Source organism: Lagopus leucura, unplaced genomic scaffold (assembly GCF_019238085.1).
Source record: "Lagopus leucura isolate 7727_CA_CO unplaced genomic scaffold, USGS_WTPT01 Super-Scaffold_100009, whole genome shotgun sequence".
NCBI classification, from domain to species: Eukaryota; Metazoa; Chordata; class Aves; order Galliformes; family Phasianidae; genus Lagopus; species Lagopus leucura.
Genome location: NW_024962266.1, coordinates 20,887,901 through 20,910,602, shown reverse-complemented (window position 1 = coordinate 20,910,602; position 22,702 = coordinate 20,887,901). Strand labels below are relative to the sequence as shown.

The following is a 22,702-nucleotide window of genomic DNA, read 5'->3' as shown; positions in this document are numbered from 1 at the left end:
AATCTATCAGCAGCCCCGTTTTGATTGACAGGGTGGAGGACCATTGAAAATCCTTCTGGGTAGCTCCCGGGTCGTTCTGAAGCTCCTTTTAAAAATCCTTCTTCAATGCTGCCTCCCGGTAGATGGCAGCTCCGCCGGGCGCGGAGGCAGCGCGGAGGAAACGCGGGCGGATGGAGTAGGGCGGGACGGGGCGCCGCGCCGCGCCCGCTCCCCACGAGTGTCCCCGCTCCCACTGCGGGCGGAGAGGCTTCGCCGCCGCCCCAGGTAAGATCCCAACAGCCATCCGAATGGGTTCCGTGGGGGAAACAAGGAGAGTTTGAGGGTGACTGGGTGCGATGGAGGGAAGTTCCTCCGTGGGAGAGTTCGCGGGGACGCGCGCACCGCGAGAAGAGGAAACGCAGCGCAAGTCCCATTGCCCCGGGTGCGCATTTTCTCTTTTTGTTTTCCTCTCTTTGGAGCATATCGTGCTTTCTGAAAGAAAAGAAAAAAAAAAAAAGATGAAAAAAAAGACCAAGTCTGGGCGCTGGGCCGCGCTGCGGACGGGGACGGCGGTGCGCGTTTTGGCAGCCGGGAAGGAACGGGTGGGGGGTACGCATCCTTCGTTTGCCACGATCCGGGAAGAGCAACTTTCTCGCATTTACATAACGATGTTTTAACAAACGGCGCAGCCGCCGGGCGGGGAAAGCATCGGTGAGTGAGAGCGGGCCGGGACGGAGCGGTGCATCTCGGCGTGGGGTGCGGGGGCCGCGGGGTTTCTTCCTGGTGCCGCTGAAGTTAAGCAAAAAAGGGGCAGCGTCGAAACTCCGCAGCGCTACGATATGTTTCTATGGGAAATCATCCTCTTCTCTCCCCCATAAACCTCGTAAGGTTGGGCAAAAGTTTGGGCGCTGGCCCCCAAAGATCTGGGGAAGAGGGGGGGGGGGGTCCTTTCCCCGCTCTCACTCTTAGAGGTACATAAATCCCGGCCCTGCGCTGTCAGGCTGGGTTGATGAATGAAGGGCTCCGCAGTCGAAACCTATTTACACCTCCATTACGGGGCTGACCAAACGGGGAGCAGCATGCATATTTTTACCGCCTGAGATCTCATACATCTCCGCCAGAGCCGCCCCTCGGGCCACGGGATAACGGCTCGGGGAGGGCGGGGGGGGGAGGGGGGGGGGGGGGAAGGCCGTAAGGATATGCTTGGTGCTCCCCGGATCCGCGGCCACCGTGACAGGGACACGTAGAGGGCGAGGGACCTCACCGGGGTGGGGGTCCCGCCCGAGGATGGGGTGACACGGGCTCCTTTCTGCAGGCAAAACGAAGCGCTCCAGGAAAAACGCTCTGAGAAGTCCGTTTTTCGAGGGAGATGCGCTTTAACACCGAGGTTTGCTGCGACAGTCCTTTTTATTGTTATTATTATTATTTCTATTTTCCTTTTTTTTTCCTTTCCATGGAAGCGCCCCGCCAGGAGCCATGTGCCCCCCACCCCCTGAGCGTTCCTCCGCTGCCGTTCCCGTTGATTTCCAGGCAGACGCGCAGTTCGGAGGCATCCCTTCCAGCTTTAGAGCGACCCGGCTCAGCGCATCCCGGCCCAAATCCCCGTTATCCTCCGGGATCGTCTCGGTCTCAACCCGCCCGACAGCCCAAAGGGGGAAAATCCGCTTTGTCCCGATGGGATGCGGGCCTTGCTCGATCCCTTTCTGAAACGAAAAGCGCAACCAAAGCGTTGGAGCGCGGTGGGCTCAGCCCCGCAGCTCTCATCCCGCTGTGGGGGTGCTCCAGCGGGTCGGGCTCCGGCTGTGTTCAATGCCGGGGGGAGAAAAAAAAAATTAAGAAAAATAATAATAATAATCTTCCCCTCTCGGCCTCATCCCGTCCCCTCCGGCGGCCCCCTCCAGTTCCACTTGGTTAGCTCAAGTTTTCCATGTAAATGACAGTAATAAATATCTAATCATGTCCCGCAGCCATCGGCGGCTCGCCGAGCAGCCGGCATTAATGAGACTTCTCGGGGACGTGGGGCTTGGGGGTGGGGGAAGAAGAAAGAGAAGAAAATTAGCGAGGAGCAAAGTTTTTTCCGCTCTCTTTTAAACGGGTGTCAAACGCGAAGCTGCTCCGCGGGAGGGGAGGGCTGCTGTGCTCCCCTCTTCCTCCGGAACCGTCGCACCTGTGGGTCCCACCGGGACTCAACCTCGTCCCCTCCAATTAACTCTTTGCAATTAATCCACCCAGCCCCGGCCCCCACCCCACGAGGCTGCGTGCACCCCTCCCAGCGACCCCCGGACCATGAATGGGGCCGTGGCGACCGCCCCGCGTTGCGGGTGGGGGGGGGGGGCCGGGCGGGGGGGGGGGGGGGGGGGGGGGGGGGGCCAAGGGGGAGAGAGGGGGTATGAGGAGGGGTTAAAGCTGAAATTAAACCGTGTGAGTTGGATTTGTTCTCCTAACGCTAAACAAATGGAGTGATTACCTTCTTTCCAAACGCATCAGTCATACTACATTAAGTAGCAGAGAGCTAATTATCCCAATTAGGAGGCTGATTTATAATTAATGGCTTGGACCAAGTGATAATTGGATGTTAATGGATAACAGTTTTGTCTGCAGTCGCCTCCCGCTTCCCCCAAATGCAGAGCTGGAGGGGTTTTTCTCTCCTCACACCTCCGCCCGGCAGCACAAAGCAAATGAGGGGGGAAATCTGCTCCCGGCAGAGGCTGTCCTTCGGGTGTCGTTGAGCAGTGTCTGTAGGATGACCGCTAGCATCCCCTTCCCCACCTTTTCGAGCCATTCCTGCCTCTTTTCATCCCCTTTCTGAGCCCTGGCCAATTCACTCAGACACAGTTGTCCCATGTCTCCGTGTGGGACAGCCCTTTGGCTTTTGGGTGGTGTTTCTAAGCTTAGTTTTTCCATATGGGTACTTAACAGAGAGCAGAAAATTCCTGAAGGACTGTGAGCAGCTTCAACTCTGCTACCCCACAACTGATGAGAGGTTGCATTAAATTTCACCAATGTATTCCGTGCAAACGTGTCCGAAGTTGTTGAATGGAAGCAGGTAGAGAGGCTTTCCAGCTTTTCCTGATAATTTAAAGATAACTCAATAGGCAATTGGGATGTTCTCTGTGTTGCTGCTGCTTCTACCTGCACCAAAGGAGCAGAGCAGCTCCTGCAGGTCGGGGAGAAGCAATGTAGTCCTGAGTTGAGTGAATACAGAGGGTTTTGCTCCTTGTGCAGTGAATTTCTCCTTTAAAAAGAGGGAGTTGTGCTGAGAAAGAGGGCATCCTAAAGAAAGGACGTGAGAAGGAGCAGGACACCATTCCTCTGTGTCATCCCCATTGCCTGCTCTGCCAAAGCAGAGATGCTGCAGGAAAGGTGTGGGACGCAGCTCTCCGTGGTGTGGTTATTGCTGTGGTAGGGCAATGCTTCAGCTTGAAGCAGCATATTTTAAGCCTGCAGGTACATTGGGTCAGAGAATTCTCAGGGGCATCCCAAACTCAGCTCACTTATGGATGTCAGCTGAGATTTGGCGCTGAGTTCTAGCGCCCGCGTCAGAACAGAGACACAGCTTCATCTGACAAAAGCATTAAGTGCAAAACATTAAGAACACGGAGAGCCCAAATTTCCTAATTCTACAAAGGTACTGATAATTACCTTATTTTGGGGTAACACATTGAAACACGCTTGCTGCAACACGTGGAAAATTCTGAAATGCAGCCATATATGTATCGCTATTAATTCACAGTGCAACAGGATTGCTCAAAATCCTTAGCCTTTTGCCTCCAGCCTGTGCCAGCCCAAAAGCTGCTGGGATTGATTATTTCTTATTTCTGTTGACTCCACTGGGTTTGGGATCAGGCCCTTCTTTTATGAGTTCCAAAGCGCAGCCACGGCCCGTGGGAAGGGAAAGGTCCCCAAAAGAGGGAGGGAGTGGGAACGGGGCTGAGCAGCACTTGCAGCCAGGGCTGTGGGTGGGCCACAGCACAGACGTGGTTTCCTCCTGGTAGCTGCTGCACGGCTCCTTAGGGAGAGATCGCAGCCAGAGCAAACACTGCTTGGGGGAACGCTGCTTTAATCCGCCCCGATGACAACTTGCAAAGTGTTTTATGGGAAGAGGGTGCTTGGGCATTTAGCTGCTCTGTCTGTCCTATGGGTTCAGATCACCTGCTGGTGGGCAAAGCGTGCCGCTTACCTTGGCAGCTGTGCTTAGCTCCATGCGTGCAGCCAAGAGCTTACAGGAAGGGATGAGTCACATCGGTGCTTTGAGGGGGAGACATCTCCCCCCAGCCTGTGCAAAGTCCTGGTGTGGAAGTAGAGGGTTTTTTCAGTGGAAGGAGGAATATTAGTGTTGTTATCCTTGTAAAGGATGAAAACTCAAAACATTTGCCTTATTCTTTTAAGGTAAATGCCCTGGAATTGTGTGACTCGCTGGAGGTGACTTTCAGGATTATTATTATCATAGAATCATTGAGGTTGGAAAAGACCACTAAGATCACCTAGTCCAACTGCCAAACCATCCAAGCCAAACCAACCAAGAGCACCAAACCACATCCCTCATCATTTGACCTGTCTGTCATTTTGCCTTATAGCCAACCTTGCTGCTGGAAAAGCATCTAGAAAAGTCATTTTTGTGCCAAATGGGGCAAAGTACAATGAAGCACGAACTTGCTGCATGTCACAAAGGTGCAGTGGCCATCTGCTCACAGTTTAACACCCAGAACCTAGGGGTCAGTGGATGAGCAGCGACGGTAGGTGTTTGTCCCTGTCTTCTGCCTTGAGTGAGAGCAGAAGGGACACGATGTGTCCCTCACCCCATGATGGGTAGGAACCTCCAGGACATCGCATCCCCTGGTGCTGCCAGGAGTCTTGAAAGCACTTTGAGATCTCTGGGTCTCCCTCATTGTCAGGTTTGGAAAATCAGCTTTGCCAACTTCAAGGCAGACAAAATGGTGCCTCTTGAGCAAAACCATTTTCAGGACAGTGAGAGGAAGAGCTGAGCCAGACAACCCACATACAAATACAACGGAGCCAGAAACATGCTTGTTTTGGAAGGGGTAAGGGGGAAAGGACTTTTTTTTCCCTCATACAAACAGCCAAGTCAAACACTTCAAGCTGCTGGTGAATTCAGCATCCTCAGGGTTACTCCACGACTGGGCTCAGGGCAGGATGGAGGCAGGGATGGGTTGAGAGGTGCAAGTGGTGCAGCCTGTTGGAGCCCAGCTCTGTGCAATGCTGACATCCACGGGCACAGCACAGGGCTGTGTGTGCCCCCATCCTCATTGCTGTGTGGGCTGCAGAGTTCATTTCTCACCACAGCGCTCATCAGAAGAAATCTGCCTAAAAATGTGATTTTTTAAAAATTATTATGTTATTTTATTTTATTTTATTTTATTTTTTTGCTGTTGATTGAGCTGGAAGCAGAATGAAATCCTGAAAGTAGAGGTGTTCGTATTGTGAGCTTATTTACTCAGGAAAGTGTTTTTGCTTACAGGATTTCTTATTGAATTCCTCCAACAGAGCTGATCTGCAAGCACTGTGAGCAGCACGGTGATGCTTAGCAATCCCAGTCTTGTCCCTGTGCTGCACGTCACTGGGGTCCAAGCCTTAAAAACTGTGCCTGACTCAAAAACAGGGATAGTGAAGGTGTTTCTTTTTTTTATTTCATTTTGTTATATTTTATTTTTGACCGGGAGAGGCTGCCCTTCAAAGCACACTTTCGCAAAGCACAGACCCTGGAAATTCCTTAGCCAGGATCTGTCTAATCAATCACTTGGTGCTGATATCTAGGAAGGGGGGAAAGCGATTTCCCAAAAGCCTTAAATAAAAGTCCCAGTGACCAATGAGCGTTCCTGCTGCAGACAGGCTCGGCTCTCGGCCGCTCACATCCCCAAGTCCTGTGAGCCCTAAAACTTCCCCATCCCAGCAGGATGCTCTCAGACTTGGTTTCGAAAACCCACAAACCTAATAAGTCCAGTTTTGCTTTTGTTGGTCCGTGACTTGTCCAGACAGACCAGATGTAATTAAGATCTCACTCCACGCTTAGAATTAACGGTGTTTCAATTCAAGAATTTGAACAGATGTAAAAATATCACCAGTGCTTTAGAAATGGGGGAATCTTGATTATTTTTTTTTCTATTTTTTGAGAGCTGTTCTCACTCCCTTGATTTCAGCCCTTTGGAAGGGTGGTTTTATGGTGCATGTTGGTCTCGGGCTTGACGTTTGAATGGGAAAATATGATGTGTTGCAGTACTGGAAATTATTTATATTTCATCCCCTACAAAGGTGAGATTACTGAATGTCTGAGGGAACGACCTCATGTGAGGCACAAAACTGATTTATGGCACGCTGGTTATTATCTTACATGATTTTGGACCGTTATACAAAGATTTAGGGATATAAAAAAAAACAAGATTGAAGAAAACCTCTTGCAAGGACCATTTGTTCAGAACCTCGTAGGCATGTAACTCATTTAGCACCAAGTACATATAAAACATCTGTCTGCCTATGGATGGAGCCTCTTTCCCCGTGCTGTCAGATACGCAGGGGCAGAGATTTGTTATCCATCTTGCTGATTTGAAGTGTTTCTGAGTAAGGACTCAGAGCGTGAAATCATAAAGCAGAGCAGCCCTCGGAGGGGGGGGAATATTTTGTCATGACTTCGGTTTTGATGAGGCTTATTGCCAGCAGTAATAATGGGGACACTGTCAGCACAAACTGTTTTCTGTTCTCCCCTGTTAATAGTGACCAGATTCCCGTGCTTGGCAAAGAGAATGCAAGCAGGAATTCGCATTGACTGAGCAGATTTGCCGGGCTGCAAGACTGCAACTGTGCTTTTACATGGCAAGGCTGCTCCTGTATTGCTGTCACCTACAGGACCCAAATGCCAACAACAAGGCATAGGTTCCCTGTGATCACCAGGCTGTTTTTCCATATCTTTATTTTTTTTTTTTCTCTTCTTGTTTTATTTTCCCCAGTGTTTTTCCCATTCCCAAGCAGCATCTTGCTTCCTGGCACAGACCCGATGCAGCGCAGAACTCTTCCAAACCTCACACACATCTCTGGCTCTTCTCTTTTCATCAGAAATGAACAATGGTGTTCAAACCCACTTCCACCAATGAGCTGTCAAAATCCAGATGTCACTTGTATGGCACAGTTTATTACTTTCTATATAAAGAAGCCCTTGCACACTCCAGCGCTCCCCAATTTTTGGAAAGATGTAATGAAATGAGAACACCCCACAATGTCCATCAGTTAAATGACAGCTCCAGCATCCTATTCCTGACCCTTCCAAGAAAAGTTTTGTCTTCCTTATCATAGAGTCATAGAATTACTGGAGTTGGAAGGAACCCTTTAAGGCCATCCTGTCCAACTCCCCTGCAATGATCAGGGACACCTACAGCTCCATCAGGTGCTCAGAGCCTCATCCAGCCTGACCTTGGATGTCTCCAGGGATGGGGCATCCACCACCTCACTGGGCAACCTGTGCCTCATAGGTTTTATTACTCCATTCTTCATGATGGTATCTGAGGGTCCCGTGTAGGTCTGTCAGTTTAGAAACTTAGAATGGCTTAGATTAGAAGGGACCCCAAAGATCATCCAGTTCCAACTCACCTGATGCAGGGAGGTTTGAAGTTTGGTCTCAGTACTTTCTAGAGCTTGGGATGGCTCAGTATCAAGAGGAGCCAATTGCAGAGAAAAGTGAAAATGGCCCACAGCCCTGGCAAAGCATCTTACTCCCAATCTCAGGTCTCTACCTCCCAATATCATTTCCTTGGGAAGGGCAAATATCTCACCCCTGGCATTTTCCACTCTTGCCTGGGAAAACTGGCCAGAATGAACTGTAGAAGAAAATCCTTCCCTGTAGACCCAGTTACGTTCGTGTAGAGGAAGAAAGGAGTAAGAGCTATCTATTCCAGGATAACACACAGAAGCAAAAGCTGTACTGGTTCGGCATTACTCTGCTCTTACAGCCAAGCTGCCATGGATGTCCTCACTCAGCACAGCTCAGCACGGGGAGGCTCTGCGGCACTGACGTGAGCTCTGAGGCCAGCACTGTGACACTTGGGCTGCAGCAATCGATACATTTCTGACCTAACAAGTTTTGTCAGTTGTATATTTTTGCTGAATGCCTCACGTGCAGCTGGCGTGCAAAGCCAGAGACTGATTGGTGACATATTGATGGGGGAGCAAGGGGGTGAATGAGGAGAGCAGCAAGCAGAAAATGTCCCTCAACCCAAATTCTTGAGTGAGATTAGTACAGCCCTAGGTCTTATTTATTATTATTATTATTATTATTATCTCTTTTTTTCCCCTTTAGAGGGGAAAGATACTGCTGTTTTGTCACAAGGCATTTTGCAGAATAGTTCAATATCAAATTTTAAAAATTTATTTTCAGACTGTTTCAACTCAATGCATACAGAAACACAAGCCAACAGGAATAGGAGTTTTCACATGGAAAGGAAGCGGGTGGTTTTCTCCTCTTTGTATCTTGTTTCAGGACAGAATGATCTGCCTATGTTCAACCTTATGAATGGTTAAGTAGGGGATTTGCAAGAATTTTATACAAATTGAGAAGCCAAAGTCAGATGACACCACTGTGTTTGACAATACTGACGTTCAGAGCCAAATTTCCCCTATACGCTACATTAACTGCAAAAAATCACACCACTCATGCTATGACTTCATGGGAATTTGAGGCTTCTGGGGCTAATGTTGGGAAGGGAATAGTGGGAGTGCTCAAGGATAGCAGAGTTCCCATCCCCAGTCATAAATTTGCACGTTGCTTTGCATCAAATTAAGCAGCAGTAACAGAGGAGTTTTCTGAGACTGGGCTGGTGACATTGGGCTTAAAAGGAGAGGAGCAGGGAGTTTCTCCTAACACGTCAGGCAAAATGCAACATGCAGGTGGCTGCACTCAGCCTCCTCCCGGGCCTTCCAACCATCCAGACACATAAAAGATGCATTTGCAGATTCTGGAAATTAAAACCATCTATACAGCCAGTGGGGAGGGATCAGCTTATTTGGTTGCTTAATGAAATATAAAGATTGTTTTAACCAGTGTAAGCACTATTCGACAGCTTGTGAAACACAGCGGTGGCTTGATGAATGGCTTTCTCCATTAAAAAAAATGCTGTATGATGTCTTTTAAATATTTAATTTATTGAGGTTGGAGTGTGCTCAGAGCTGACGATTAAATGGGAGCTGTTTTCTATCTCAGTTGACGTTGCCTATGAGTTCAAACTGTATCACACAGTAAGTGTATGATATAGAACCATAGAATCATTAAGGCTGGAAAAAAACATCTAAGATGTCCACATACCACCAGTGCTGCCCACTAAATCACGCTCCTTAGAACCGCATCTACACGTTCCTTGAACACCTCCAGGCACGGTGACTCAACCACCTCCTTAGGCAGCCTGTGCCAGTGCATCACCACTCTTCCCTAAGTGTTTCCTAATATCCAACCTGAGCATCTCCTGGCACGACCTGAGGCCTTTCTTTCTTGTCCTATCACTCCTACCTGGGAGAAGAGGCTGACCTCCATCTCACCACAGCCTCCTTTCCGGCAGTCTTCTATGGTCCAGATAACCTGCAATCTCCCTGGAGCAACAGTTCCAGTGGAAGCTGGAAGGCACACCACTGCAGTGCCCTCAAGCATTGATGATACGGGAAAATTCCCCTTCTGTTCTTTTTTCTGAATGTACAATGGGATTAAGAATTAAAAAAGCATTTCTGTGAGCTGGGGAGCCAAAGCCTCTTGGCTTCCCATGTATCTCCTGACCAGACTGAGCCCCAGTGTGGATTCTGTAGAAATATCTGTGCTGGGGATGTGCCACAAGCTCCAGTCTGACCTTCCCTCTCTCAGGTGATGGAACTTGTCTTCCGGTGGCCACAGGAAGGCCCTCAACTTAGAGAACAACCAAACAGTTCTGGCATGGCTTAAGTCTTCCCTCAATTAGCATAGGGCTGTTGCATCCTTGTGTTTAGGTCAGCATTTGTACCAAATATAGAATCATAGAGCCATTAAGATTAGAAAAGACCTCCGGGATCATCCAGTCCAACCATCAAAAAAAACATCCATTGTCGCAGTGACTCAGCTCAGAGCAGCTTTGGTTTTCTCTCCCACTGGAATGAATAAAACCTTGATGAGGTGAACCAATTGTTTTGTTTTGGGTTTTTTTTTTTTTTTTTAAATGAGCTTGGGTTAAGCTTTTGAATTGAAATATTCTGAAAATGAATTCAGAATTGCCTGGATTTGTTAATACAGGACAGATCTGATGTCATTTTTTCCCCCACTTTCCTCAACGTATGTATCAGGACCCTTTAGATGCGTTATTCAATAAATCATCTGTTGATAATAAAATCGTCTGCCAGTACTTTCAATAGGTTAAAGAGTCCTCAGTGCTCAAAAAGAGCAGCACATAATTTTCCATCCTAACATGATTGCTATTTACTGCATCACGGTCCTCCTAAAATGGCAGGAGTCAAGTTAGCTGCCACCAATGATCCAATGATCAGTGATCAGAACTGTTTTCTAAGAGGTTGTCTACACATCCTGCCTGCTTTCCTTCAGCTCACGCAGACGAGGTTCTTTTCTCTCAATGCCCATTCATGACACTGACTTTCCAGATGATGGTGTAAATGGAATTTTTTGAAATTTTCTTTTGTGGCAAATGTTTCACAACTTCCTTTCTGACGGCTCATGAGCTACAGAAATGACATCCCAGAGGCCCTCCGTCATTCATAATGTGGGTGAATGTAGCATCACTCAGCTTTTGGAATCAATGTTAGCTCAGTTTTATAGATGGCATGTTAGGAAAAGCAGCTCGAAGTTTCATGCAGAGCCCACTGTGGAAAAAAAGGCCATTTGTTTATTTTCAAATAATTTCTTTGCTGTTGAGCTATGAGTCTTCAGCATTTATTGCAAACCTTAACTCCCTCTTTAGCAGCAACATTTTTGGCTCTATTAAGCTACAGGTTTATTTTCCTTTACACCAAATGCTTTTTTTTCTTTTTTCTTTTTCCTCCTATCATTTGGGTTTTGTCATGAAGAACCTTAAGGAAAATGGGTGGAAATAAATTACACGTGAGTAAGTTCAGATAAAAAAACATAGTTTGACATTTTAGCAAAGGGCCTGTGGAACAGCCCGCTGTAGGCAACGATAGGAAGAAACACTCAGCTGATTCTGTGATGGAGCTGGATCGGTTCGTTAAAAGCAATGATAATATGATTTCTTTTATTATGGTATGTGTGTAACAACGCTTAAAAATCCCTTCTGCATATCATGTGTAGGATGCAGACAGATGTTGATCTCTAAGTTCGGCAGCCGGATTGGTGTCAACTGCGTTCTAGGAGCACCTGTCCCCAAACCTGCAGGCATTGCAAAGTTGAGAATGAGTTTGGGATCAACGCTTCCAAAGATCTGGCTGCTGTTTTGCAGGTTGATGTCGCCATGCAGCACTATGGGGTGAACGGATACTCCCTGCATGCCATGAACTCACTGAGCGCCATGTACAACCTGCACCAGCAGGCAGCCCAGCAAGCACAGCACGCGCCCGACTACCGGCCCTCAGTGCACGCCCTCACCCTGGCGGAGAGACTGGCTGGTAAGAACAACCCACGGCTTTTGCCCTTCCATGGGAAAAGCCCTTGATTCTTGCACCTTGCAGAACTCTTTCTCAGCAGGGAACACAAACCCTTGGCTTGACCTGTTTTTTCCCATTTGATGTGAGTCCCATCTAAAAGGGAGCGCAAAGTCTGCATAATATTTTATGTTTTGGTAGAGGGAAACTGTTCAAAAATATTTGATAGAGACCTGAATATTTACTTGTACTATGGGAAGGTAAACCCATCCGCTCAGCTTTTCAGCCTACTGTAGGCACCCAAATCCGGCTGAGATCATCAAAGTCTTCTGCAGTTCAAATGACCAACAGCAGCCCAAATTAGCACTCTGGTCACAAACTGGGATGTGGTGTGGCAGACCAGATCTGACAACAGGAGAGATGCAGAAGCATTGCAGTAGTATGCTGAAGCTAAAGTTGACACTTTGCTGTGCAACTCCAGAGCCCTTTCCAGAAGAGATCATCTTCCCTGACCACATAAAAATTGCCCATCTGCTTTAAGCAAGCTTTGCAGCTGTCTGATATATTGAGGAAATTAAAAAAAAGGTGAATTTTCAGGACAGTCCACTCAAGTGAGTATGCCATGTAGGCAAGGTGGTGAAGGTCTTGGTGTGTACCAGTGAACCACTCTGTCTTCTCAGTCTTCTCAGCAGTAAATTTCCCTTATCCATCTGCTGAAGGAAATGCTAGTAGTGGCCACCTCAAAATGATTCCTTGAGCCACTCACTGTAGCCTATGGGATCTCTGGGAGGCCATAGGGCAGAACTGGGAGTCAAAAAAAGGGATTCAAAGTAGAGAGGAGACTGATCCTGTCTCTATTACTTCAAAGTGAGGACAAATGAGCAGTTTGCTTGTCCTGGTCACCCATTCTCTCCTGGCCTAACCGTTCCAGCACGTAGATGATAAGAGGGGAGTGGATGACCCCAGACCTACAATGTGCCTCCCAGACCTTGGTCTCAAGGTGCCTCTTTCCTAGATGCAAGTATTTTATCAAAGATTTTTGTCATCACCTGTTATCTTTTACACTACAGGATGGAGGACTTACTGTTTTTACCTTAACTAGGGTAAAAGAGGGAGATAAAAAGATGAAATAAAAAGCTCTTCTGGTATTGTTGACTGGGGGATTCGATTGGTCTTCCAACCTCTTATCTTTAAAATTAATATCCCACCTGGAAGCCTTTCTGAATTAAATCCTGCAGCCTCCTTGTCTGCTTATCTTTGGTAGAAGAAACGCATTACATACCTATGAGCTGGTTCCTTTGCAGTTGCTTCACATTCTGTTACTTCTGAATATCTTTCAGTGCAGGGTTATAGATCTCATTTGCCTTCTAGGGACAGTCAGAATAAAGCAGCACAAAAGCAAACGACCTTAAGTCAAAAAACAGAGGTTTCTGATTGTAACTGCAAGGCCTCACCTGCAATTTATATTCTTCTTGCACAAAGCCTGAAAACATAGTTAAAACATTAAAATAATTGCTGGTTAGCTCTCGTTGGAGTGGCCAAACTTAATGCATGAGCTGCTGCCCCTGGGGAGCTGGTTGGTCTAACTCTGCTCTAGAAATTCAGGAGTATTGCAGCCTCCAGGTAGGGTGTTAAACCAGCGTCCTTTCTCCTGCTTTCTTCTTCTTGAAACACAATTGTTAGCTTTGTAAAACATTTAGGAGCAGCTTCAACTTCACGTCATTGCCTCCAAAGTGGCAGCTTTTACCAGTTTCAATTACCCAAGAGCTTGGATACCTTGAACACAAAGGTCTCTTGTACACACCCAGGGCCATACTGCATTTGGCCGAAGCCTTTTGCCCCAGTCAAGTCTTTTCCAGGTTGCCAAACCCACACTGCTTTGGCAATAACCCAGAAAGGCGCAGCAAATGCTGACCTAGAATGAAACAGCTGGAAGCTGGGAAGAGGAATGCTCGAGCAGTGCAGGGCTGATTCGCTACGCTCGTTAGCTGACATATTTGGAACCCAGCTGTGTGGTTCTAGGGCTGGCCCGACAGCAGGTTTTCTTTTACTGTTTACATTCATGCCACGATACTCATGACAAAAGCACAAGCAGCAGTGAGAGCCATCATCTGGCTCCTCACATTGATAATGCTGATTTTTCTCCCTGGTAGGTTGTTTTCTAGTGTGTTTATCCCTCTCTTCTACTGGAAGTCACATTCTTAACTGAATTAAAAATGATACCAGACACCGCTAAAGCTCTTTCTGCATTTTCCTCTTTGAGAGCAAACCTCTTGCCAGACTATTTCATTCCAGCACTGCAGCACAACATGTCCCAACTTGAGAAATACAGGGATTTATTTTTCATTCTAAAATAACTTATTTTCGTTGATTTAAGATCTTTCTACTCCCACCAACTGTTGTGCAATAGTAACGCCTGTGGTAAAATAATAACCCTTAAATGTGGGCCTCAGATTTCCCCCAGCCTGAATTTCTTCTCTGCTCTCAATTCTGTGAGCGCAGTTTGCAACGTCAAACCCTCTTAGCAGCTCCTCCACCAAGATGGGCTCAGCACACGAGCTCTAGGCTTGCAGTCAGCAGGGCTGGGTTGGGTTCCTGGCTGCCTTTTCTACCCCAGATGCTGGAGCGTGTCCACGCTCAGTAAAGCACGTGCCTTCAAGCTAAACACAAAAGCACATGGGCTTAAGTGCTTTCCTGAACTGGAGCCCAGGACGGCTTTCTAGTGTCATTCCTTAAAGACTACAGTGAGCAACACACAAGGCACTACAGAATAGCGAGCTCAGCCTGGTTTCTGGGAAGGTGTATATCTTCTAGTGCAGCTACAGCCAACAAAACAGGCTTGGGAAAGCTGTGTTTGAGCTGTATGGACTCTTCCCACTGATCAGCACACCATGTCATGGCAGCATTGAAGCCTATCAAAGCTCTGCCCACGGCTTCAAGGAGAGCATGACACGCAATGTTGGATTCCTCTCCCATTTGCCACAGGGAATCCACACACCTCATTTTCAAATGTGTTTCTTAATGAAAGAGCCTTAAGAGGTCTAGGCCACATTGAGGGCTGCGTACCTTCATGTTCCACCCCAGTGATACTGGCTTATTTCAATCTAATTTAGATCAGGAGTCTCAATAGTTCCCACAGCTGTGATACAAGTAGGTTTCTGCTCCAGAAGAAGCTTTCTAGTCCCAGGTTTTACCTCCTCAGACACCTCAACTAACCAGCAAAAAGCATGCGTGGGTTTTATTAGATCTAGAGCCCATGAAAACACCACTGTGTTGGCTCATCTGCTATTAGCAAGTGCTTCATTCAAATGTCAGCATACAAATTCCAATAATTAAATTGGCCACTTTTCTTGTCTTCCAACGGCTGTACATTTCAAGACATCATTTTGGAGGCACGTTATGGATCCCAGCACCGCAAACAAAGGCGAAGCCGCACGGCCTTCACTGCCCAACAGCTGGAGGCACTGGAGAAGACCTTCCAGAAGACACACTATCCAGATGTAGTGATGAGAGAGCGGCTGGCTATGTGCACAAATCTGCCTGAAGCCAGAGTCCAGGTACTGCTGTTATGTGGGTTTGTGAGTGGGGATGATTAAATGAATGTACTGGGGTTACAGAATTATAGAATTGTTTGAGCTTGAAGGAACCTTTAAAGGCCATCTGGTCCAACTCCCCTGCAGCAAACAGGAACACCTATAGCTCCATCAGGTGCTCAGAGCCCGATCCAGTCTGACCTTGAGTATCTCCAGGGATGAGGCATCCACCACCTCTGAACTACTTGTGCCAGTGCCTCACCACCCTAATTGTAAAACACTTTTCCCTTATATCCCATCCAATTCTCTCCTCTTTTAGTTTAAAACCATTTCTCCTTTCCCTCTCACAACGAACCCAGATCTTTCAATATACTCCCAATGTAACAAAATATTTCATGGCAAATACAATTATCAGTGAAGAGAGAGAAAAAAACAACCAAACGAAAAAAAGAGCCCCAACTCCTAAACCATTCAACTGAGGTCACAACATATGCTAAAGAAATTCTAAATCCCAGCCGTATTTTTTTAATTTAGGGTTGACTGAAGTGCACACTGGTTTTCATCTGTTCTTTCGCATTTCTTTGGGGAAAATTTTAGAAACATCAACAGAAGTCTACTTATTTATTTATTTGTAAGGCTTTTCTGGCTTTCTCAGAGGAGCAGAAACCCAAGTAATTCCATCTGCTCTTTTCCACCAGTGTCAATAACTGTAACATCTCAGGCCAAGGCTTTATTTATTTATTTATTTAAAGGACTAACTTGTGCAACTTGCTTCATAACCTGCTGGTGGAATGGTGCTTGCATTGACAAGACAAAATAGCAAGCTCCTCACTGGGGATAAACAGTGGAAAAAATAATTATTTTATACGAATGTCAAGCTATTTTGACCTTCATGATTTCTGTTTCTTCATCTAACCAACCAAAAAAACCAGTAACAATATTTACAAACATATTTCTTCCAGGTCTACTGATTCTAGTTAAAGGAACGTGGGTTCTCCCTTCCCTTCCCTAGATTCACTTCCAAGATACCAGCCTCTACCTGTAATGATTTATGATCATAATGACTTACTTTGACTGTCTCCTCTGTAGTTTCGATGCACTCAGAATGACTTTAGCAATCACCATTTGGAGCATTTTTCAGTGTGGTGTAATCAAACAAAACTACAAGACATTCTGATTGGATGCAACAACCTGATCAATTTAGAGAAAATGAAACAAAACAATGAGGTGACTTAAAAAAAAGCAACACGTAATGACTGATGTTTTTCGATATATTTATTGTGCTACTCGTAGAAGCACTAACAAAAGGTTAAGATACAACAAAGCGGAATGAGGTTTGGGCACAGTGGTATTGCAGTATCTCATACGTGGGAGTCTCCTGAAGATGCCCTACCGAATGATGCTGAATTTGGCATTATGTGTGATTTTCAACATTTTTCCCCTTTACTATTTGTGACATTGAAGGTTTGGTTCAAGAACCGAAGGGCCAAATTCCGGAAGAAGCAGCGTAGCCTGCAGAAGGAGCAGCTGCAGAAGCAGAAGGACTGTGAAGGCAGTCACAGTGAGGGGAAGACAGAGCCACCGGTGCTGGAGACCCAGTCCACAATACCTGACACTGAGAAGACCCAGAGCCTCCCAAGTGAGGTGAGCACGGACCTCAACCTAACCCTGTCAGAGCAGTCAGCCAGTGAGTCGGCACCCGAGGACCAGACTGACAGAGAGGAGGAGTTTAAGAGCACCTTGGATGAGGCTAAAGTGGACAAGAGCCATGGTGTGGACGGCAAGGCTTTGAACTGCAAGAGAGCAAGCCCAAAAGCAGGTGAGGGGCAGAATCTTGGTGGTAATTGGGAGCGGGTCCTTGATGTTTCCAAAGGGGATGCTGGTGGTTGGGTATTCACCCTTTTTCCCTATGGTTTGGGTGCTTGCTTGTAGGCTGTCCAGACTTGTCTTCTTGTCCCCAGCGCTAAATGTGTCCCATGGAGGGCATGATATCTATTGAAGCAGGATGGCAGAAAGAATAAAGACCTTCTGCTCAGATTACAACTCGGGGAGAACAGGGTCCATTAAGAGTCAGAAAGCCACAGCAAAGATGTCAACTCCATTTCTAGGAAATAAGATGCTTGGAATGGACATGCGTTTTAGCCTTTCTGTGCTAACACAACTCTTCTCTTTTGCAACCTGGCTGCACAAGAGAAGACCTTGCTGCAGTCTGAACCCTACTAGGTGCAGACCAGCACCCACATCCAGCCTGCAAAAATAATCTCCGTTCCCTCTGTTTCCTGATGCAGAGTCTCCCATCAGTGCGACTGTGACTCCTTCATCCAGCAGCGGCCTGGCTCAAACTCACTCCTACTCCTCCTCACCCCTGAGCCTCTTCCGCCTGCAGGAGCAATTCCGCCAGCACATGGCAGCTACCAACAACTTGGTCCATTACTCCTCCTTCGAAATGGGGACACCATCTGCCATGCCCTACTTGGGCATGAATGTCAACATGGCGCCTCTGAGCTCCCTGCACTGTCAGTCGTACTACCAATCGCTTTCCCATGCTCAGCAGGTCTGGTCCTCACCCATCCTGCAGGCCTCCAGCTCTCTTCCAAGCCTGAACAGTAAAACAACAAGTATTGAGAACCTAAGGCTCCGGGCAAAGCAGCATGCAGCATCCCTTGGGCTTGATACCCTACCTAACTGACTGCCAGATGGGCCACCACTGCCCATAAGAAGATGCACCAGAGGTTGGCACCAGACATGTCACTCCTGGAATCCCTTCCACCTTCATCTCTTCCTGGAGTAAGGTGCTCCCTATCAGGGAAAACTTTGCATTTATTAATGTCTTACTAGCAACACACTTGCATCAGACATTGCTACTGGCTTAGTCTTTAAATATTTAAGGAGGAAGGGGGAGAAGATGTGTGTTTAGACAGATGAACTGTCCCTTTGGACTGCTGTGAGATAACATTCAGAAAGAGCCCCCTCACCTCAACCCCACAATAATGTGCCAACTGTGTTATATACACCCTCTTTTGTTGTCGATGCATTCTTTGGGAAAACAAAGAGTCCTGCTTTGTCTTGTACATAGTTTACAATGTTGAAAGCACCCACTGCCCATGTGTTACTGTCAGTGTTACAGAACTGTGCCCTCTTTTGCTTTTATTCCCCTTTCTCTCAGTTTTGGTAGCTAGTCCCAAAGTCACAAATCAGCCACGCTCCCAACCTCAGCTCGCAGCTAGTTGCTCTTCTTGGGTTCAGAGTCTTAATGGTGCTTAGAGCAAAGAAAAACCATTATGCAATTCACTGCTCTACTTCGCTCTTCTCTGCTAACGCTGATATTATAGCGGCCAGGAAATGATGCAACGGCGAATTTCCTGTTTAAGCACTTCCAAAAAGGCAAGCGTTCTTTCCTTTACTGTCTAATAGCACTTGTTCACAGTCAGAGGACAAAATACTGGCCAAATGCTGCTGGCTGGGGAGAAAAAATGAAAGCCAAACTCACGTGATTACTTTTGACTTGATTGTTTCCTCTTTGGTCTTCAGTGAAGTGTAAACTCCCCTATTTACAAATTATGGGGTTTTCTTTTTGGAGAGCATTTTGGTCTAGCTTCGGCAACAGAGAACAATAAAAACTTTGTATGAACTCCCACTGCGTTCATACACCATGAATTATATGGTTCTTTGACAAAACCACGATTAATGCAAGCTGTTCTTAGAAAAACGCTCCGATCACCAAATTCTACCCTCAAGCTGCGCAGCTTCAGACCCTGGTTAGCAAGTGAGAATGTAACAAATGAAAAATGCTGGAGGCCAAGCAAGGTGGTAATCGGGGGCTTTCTATTCTCTGCAGCAAGGAGTAGACACACTCGCCAAAAGTACAAGGTCCTCAAGTAACCAAAACTCACCAACTGCAAAGTGATTTCAGTCCACAGTTTTGGCCTTATTTCTCTGGAATGACCCTTCATTTTAGTAATCCACCCAAAGTGCTTTTCCTTCTTGAGAAGCAACCTCTCTGCCAACCCGAAGGACTTCTTTTTTTTTTTTTTTTTCCCCAAACCAAATAAATGCTTTGAACTCACCGCACCAAGCAGAAGGGAGGGAGGAAACCCAGATCTAATCTAATATTGCCTAGGACCAAAAATGCAGACTGGCTCTGTGGCAGGTACTAGGTTGGAATCCAAAGGGTGTCAGCCAGGTCTGCCACTAACACGCAGCAGAGCTGGGCTAATTCACTGCAGGCCATCATCTGGTCCCTACTTGATTTAAAGAAGAAATGTAGAGGCAACGTGTGCGCAGCCTACACACCCTCTTGCTCCTGCCTCACTTCATACTAAGGCAGAAACCGTAGGTTGAGTTACCTCTTTAAACATGAGGGGGAAAGAGAAGGAGTGTTTTCAACTCCAATAATACATCTTAAAAAAGCATCTAAATCCCTTAAACTGAGACACAAGAATAGCCAGATTTGGTGGGAAATGATACCTTATCCCTCTTAAAATTGTTGCAAGAAAGGGAAGGGCAGCTTATTGACTGCACAAACTTCCAAGGTAAATGGAACATCTTCCCTAACTAGTTCTGCTCTGCCAAATGCTTCATTTTGGGCCTTTCTTTCCTTGTTCAGCTTTCCTGACTTTGTCAGATCGCTGCAGAATTCTATGCTTTGCCAAAACCAAATGTATTTGTAGGTCGTCAATTTTTGGCTGCCATTTTCAAAGGACTCCAATTAAAACCATCAAAGCGCATTTACTGTCTGCAGAAAGATCCCTTGAACATCCCAGCTTTCACGTCGGTAGCACTGGGCACCTGTCAACCAAACCAGGGACATCAGAACAAAGCTTTCATTTTTGTCCTCCCCTTCTACAAAAAGCCATAAACCCCCCTTTTTGTCACCGGGGCAGATGCAGCCTTTCCATGGGATCTCCCTGCTCATCTGCCTCCATCTGGTGTAGACAGATCACATTTCTTATGTTGAGATTATCCTGAATTGGGATTAAATTGCCTAATATTTAAAAATAACAGGAAAAAAAAAAAAGAAAAGGAAAAAAAGAAAAAACAACAACACATACCATTGCTTCAAATCTATATAAGCCCACCAAAATATTTAATCCCATTTTTTTTTCATTTTTATTTTCTTATGGCCAAAATTAACTAAAACTTCCATAACGAGAGTAAGCTTACGCATAATGCAAAAACTGATTTGGAAGCACAAAAAGAAAGAATTCAGGCTCCCAGCTTGTACAACTTCTGCAAAGAATTATCTGTCAAAACAGACCCTTTCCTGCAAATTGTTTTAATGCCTCTGGGAATTTGGAAAAAAAATAGAAATATATATATATGTATATAAAGAGCAACTCCCCAACCAATTCAGGGCTATATATAGTATATAGTATATACAGTGGAAAGACTGAGGGGAATGGTACTGTGTCTGTCATTCCTCTTCACATTTTAAAAGCCTGAAAACATTATTGAGTGAAAAGGACAGATGCAAACCTCCCCAGACTGCTGATGGTGAAGGTGAGGTCTGCTTGTTCCCTGTCCTTTCCGAGCTATTTGGGAATCTTTTGATGGAGTCTCAGAGAACAGAAAGAGGATTCCCTCCCCTTGCTGTCCCTGCAGAGATCTGATCCACTTCCTTTCCTTGGTGAACCAGCCATGGCTTCAGCCCTTGCTTATTGCATTTGTAGGGTTTTAACCACGGTCCATTCAGCGTAAGGGCCCATGAGAAAACAAGTCATGATATTCAGGGTAAGAGTTTGCAGCAAAATTTCTCCTGCTCTGCAAGAGAAGTCTGATATGTATTAATAAAATGAAAGAGGTATTGAAGTGGTGCAGGAGAAATACCGGTAATGATGCTGGGAGGAAGAAAAAAAAATGCTTTTTTTCCCTTTTTACATTATTTTTCTTTTTACGTCAAACAAGGGGAAATATCCTTTATGTTTTACCCTTTATCCTTTGTTCCTCTACGGGAACAAAGAGCAATGCAAGTTTTTCCTCCACTTCCCCCATCAAAAATCATCATTTAATGTGCAGGTAATAAAAAAATGCTCCCAAACATAAAAATAGCCCTCAACAAATGGATTGCTCCCTGCATCTCTTTCCTCAGTGGGGCATTTTGTAACAAGGAATTCTAGCAGCTCCAGGTCTCTGTTACCACTGCAGCCAGGGCAGATGGACACAGAGGGATCTGTTTCTGTCCCATGTGCCATGCATGGTATTTCCATTGGCACGACAACTTAGAGCAACTTCAGGATACTTCTGAAGAGTTCACATGAAAAGGATTAAACAAACCTCTGTAGAGAGGAAATGTAAATTCAAATCTACCATATTCTATTAGTTTAATTACAGTAGCTATGAAACATAACTCAATTAGGCTTAAAAAATTCAATTACAGAAATTTCCTGCTGGTTTTTACAAGCTGTGTTGATTTTTCTATCCCTCCTTCCTTACTCCTCCATGTACCCCTTGCTGATTTTTTACAGTCTGTCCCAGAGCAATGCAATACACCTCCTGCGTTTACTATTGAGTGAAAAAAGCTATTTCTCTAAGTAGATCTGCTTTCACTACAAACTCATGATAGAAGGTTAGAAAAAGATTGTTCCAATAAGAAAAAAAAAAATAATCCAGCAAAGCATGAACAAACAAACAAACAAAAGTAAATGTGTGGATTCTCGCCATGTCCCAAATCAGCCCAGTGATGATGAAACATCCTTTGCTTTCCAGACCTCTCAGATGCACTGTTTCATCCCCAGCTATGTGGACAGTGATGGTCATGTTGTCCCTGGTTTGTAGGAGATACTTGAGGAAGGGATATACAAGCCAAGCTGCCGATGTCACCTCTTTCATAAATGGATGCCTCTGTTTGATGAAGGTTCTGATTAATGCCAACACTGATTGTGCCACTGGGACCTGTAAGTTCAGATATGTCCCAGGTTATGAAATCTTACCTGTTTCAGAAGAAGCTACCAAGAAGCTGCAGATGCCTTGTCACTGGAGGTGTTGAAGGCCAGGTTGGATGGGACTCTGGGCAGTCTCATCTGGTGCCTGCATTAGTGGTTGGTAACACTGTTAATGGCAGGTGGATTTAGATGATCTTTGAGGTTCCTTTCAACCCAACCCATTCTGTGATTCTATGATTTTAAAGTAAGACACCAACACTGCTTTGAACTGCTCCGATGCCGCGGTGGAACAATTGCACTGATTTCAAACAAAATTTAGTCCTAACATTAATTTGCAAAGAATAAAAAATCTGTCTTATATTAACAGAATTGTATAATTTATTTTTATTTCTGGAGCAGTCTGGGCTCCAGGCTAAAAGCCTTCTGCAAAAGCTGAGAAAGACACAAACAAAACTCGTAGTGCATCTGCTGCCCTACAAATGGCCAAAGCCTTTTAAAACTGTTCTAGTTACTGAGCAGGTCTGTCTCATGCTGGAGAAATTTAGGTGTGTCTGTGCAAAAGAAAACTACTTCTTGGTTTCTTTCCTCATGCCAGGAGGCAATCAATCTTTTTGCTGTTCTAACCCAAGGTATACAGTTAGCTCCAGTGTGTAAACGTGTTTGTGTGTCAAACCTATCTTGCAAAGGAACAAAGGCTTCTAAAGGAAAACAAAAAGGAAAACAAAGTGATATACTGTA

General features: G+C 45.9%; 1 protein-coding gene across 1 annotated transcript; it reads left to right on the top strand.

Annotated features, from left to right (window-relative positions):
• Positions 1–105: 105 nt before the first annotated feature.
• DMBX1 (diencephalon/mesencephalon homeobox 1) lies at positions 106–17,772 on the top strand. Its single transcript, XM_042874087.1, has 5 exons — positions 106–264; positions 11,409–11,574; positions 14,929–15,107; positions 16,548–16,902; positions 17,372–17,772. The coding sequence occupies exons 1-5, from the start codon at positions 106–108 to the stop codon at positions 17,770–17,772; spliced, it is 1,260 nt and encodes a 419-aa protein (XP_042730021.1).
• The last annotated feature ends 4,930 nt before the right edge of the window (positions 17,773–22,702 follow it).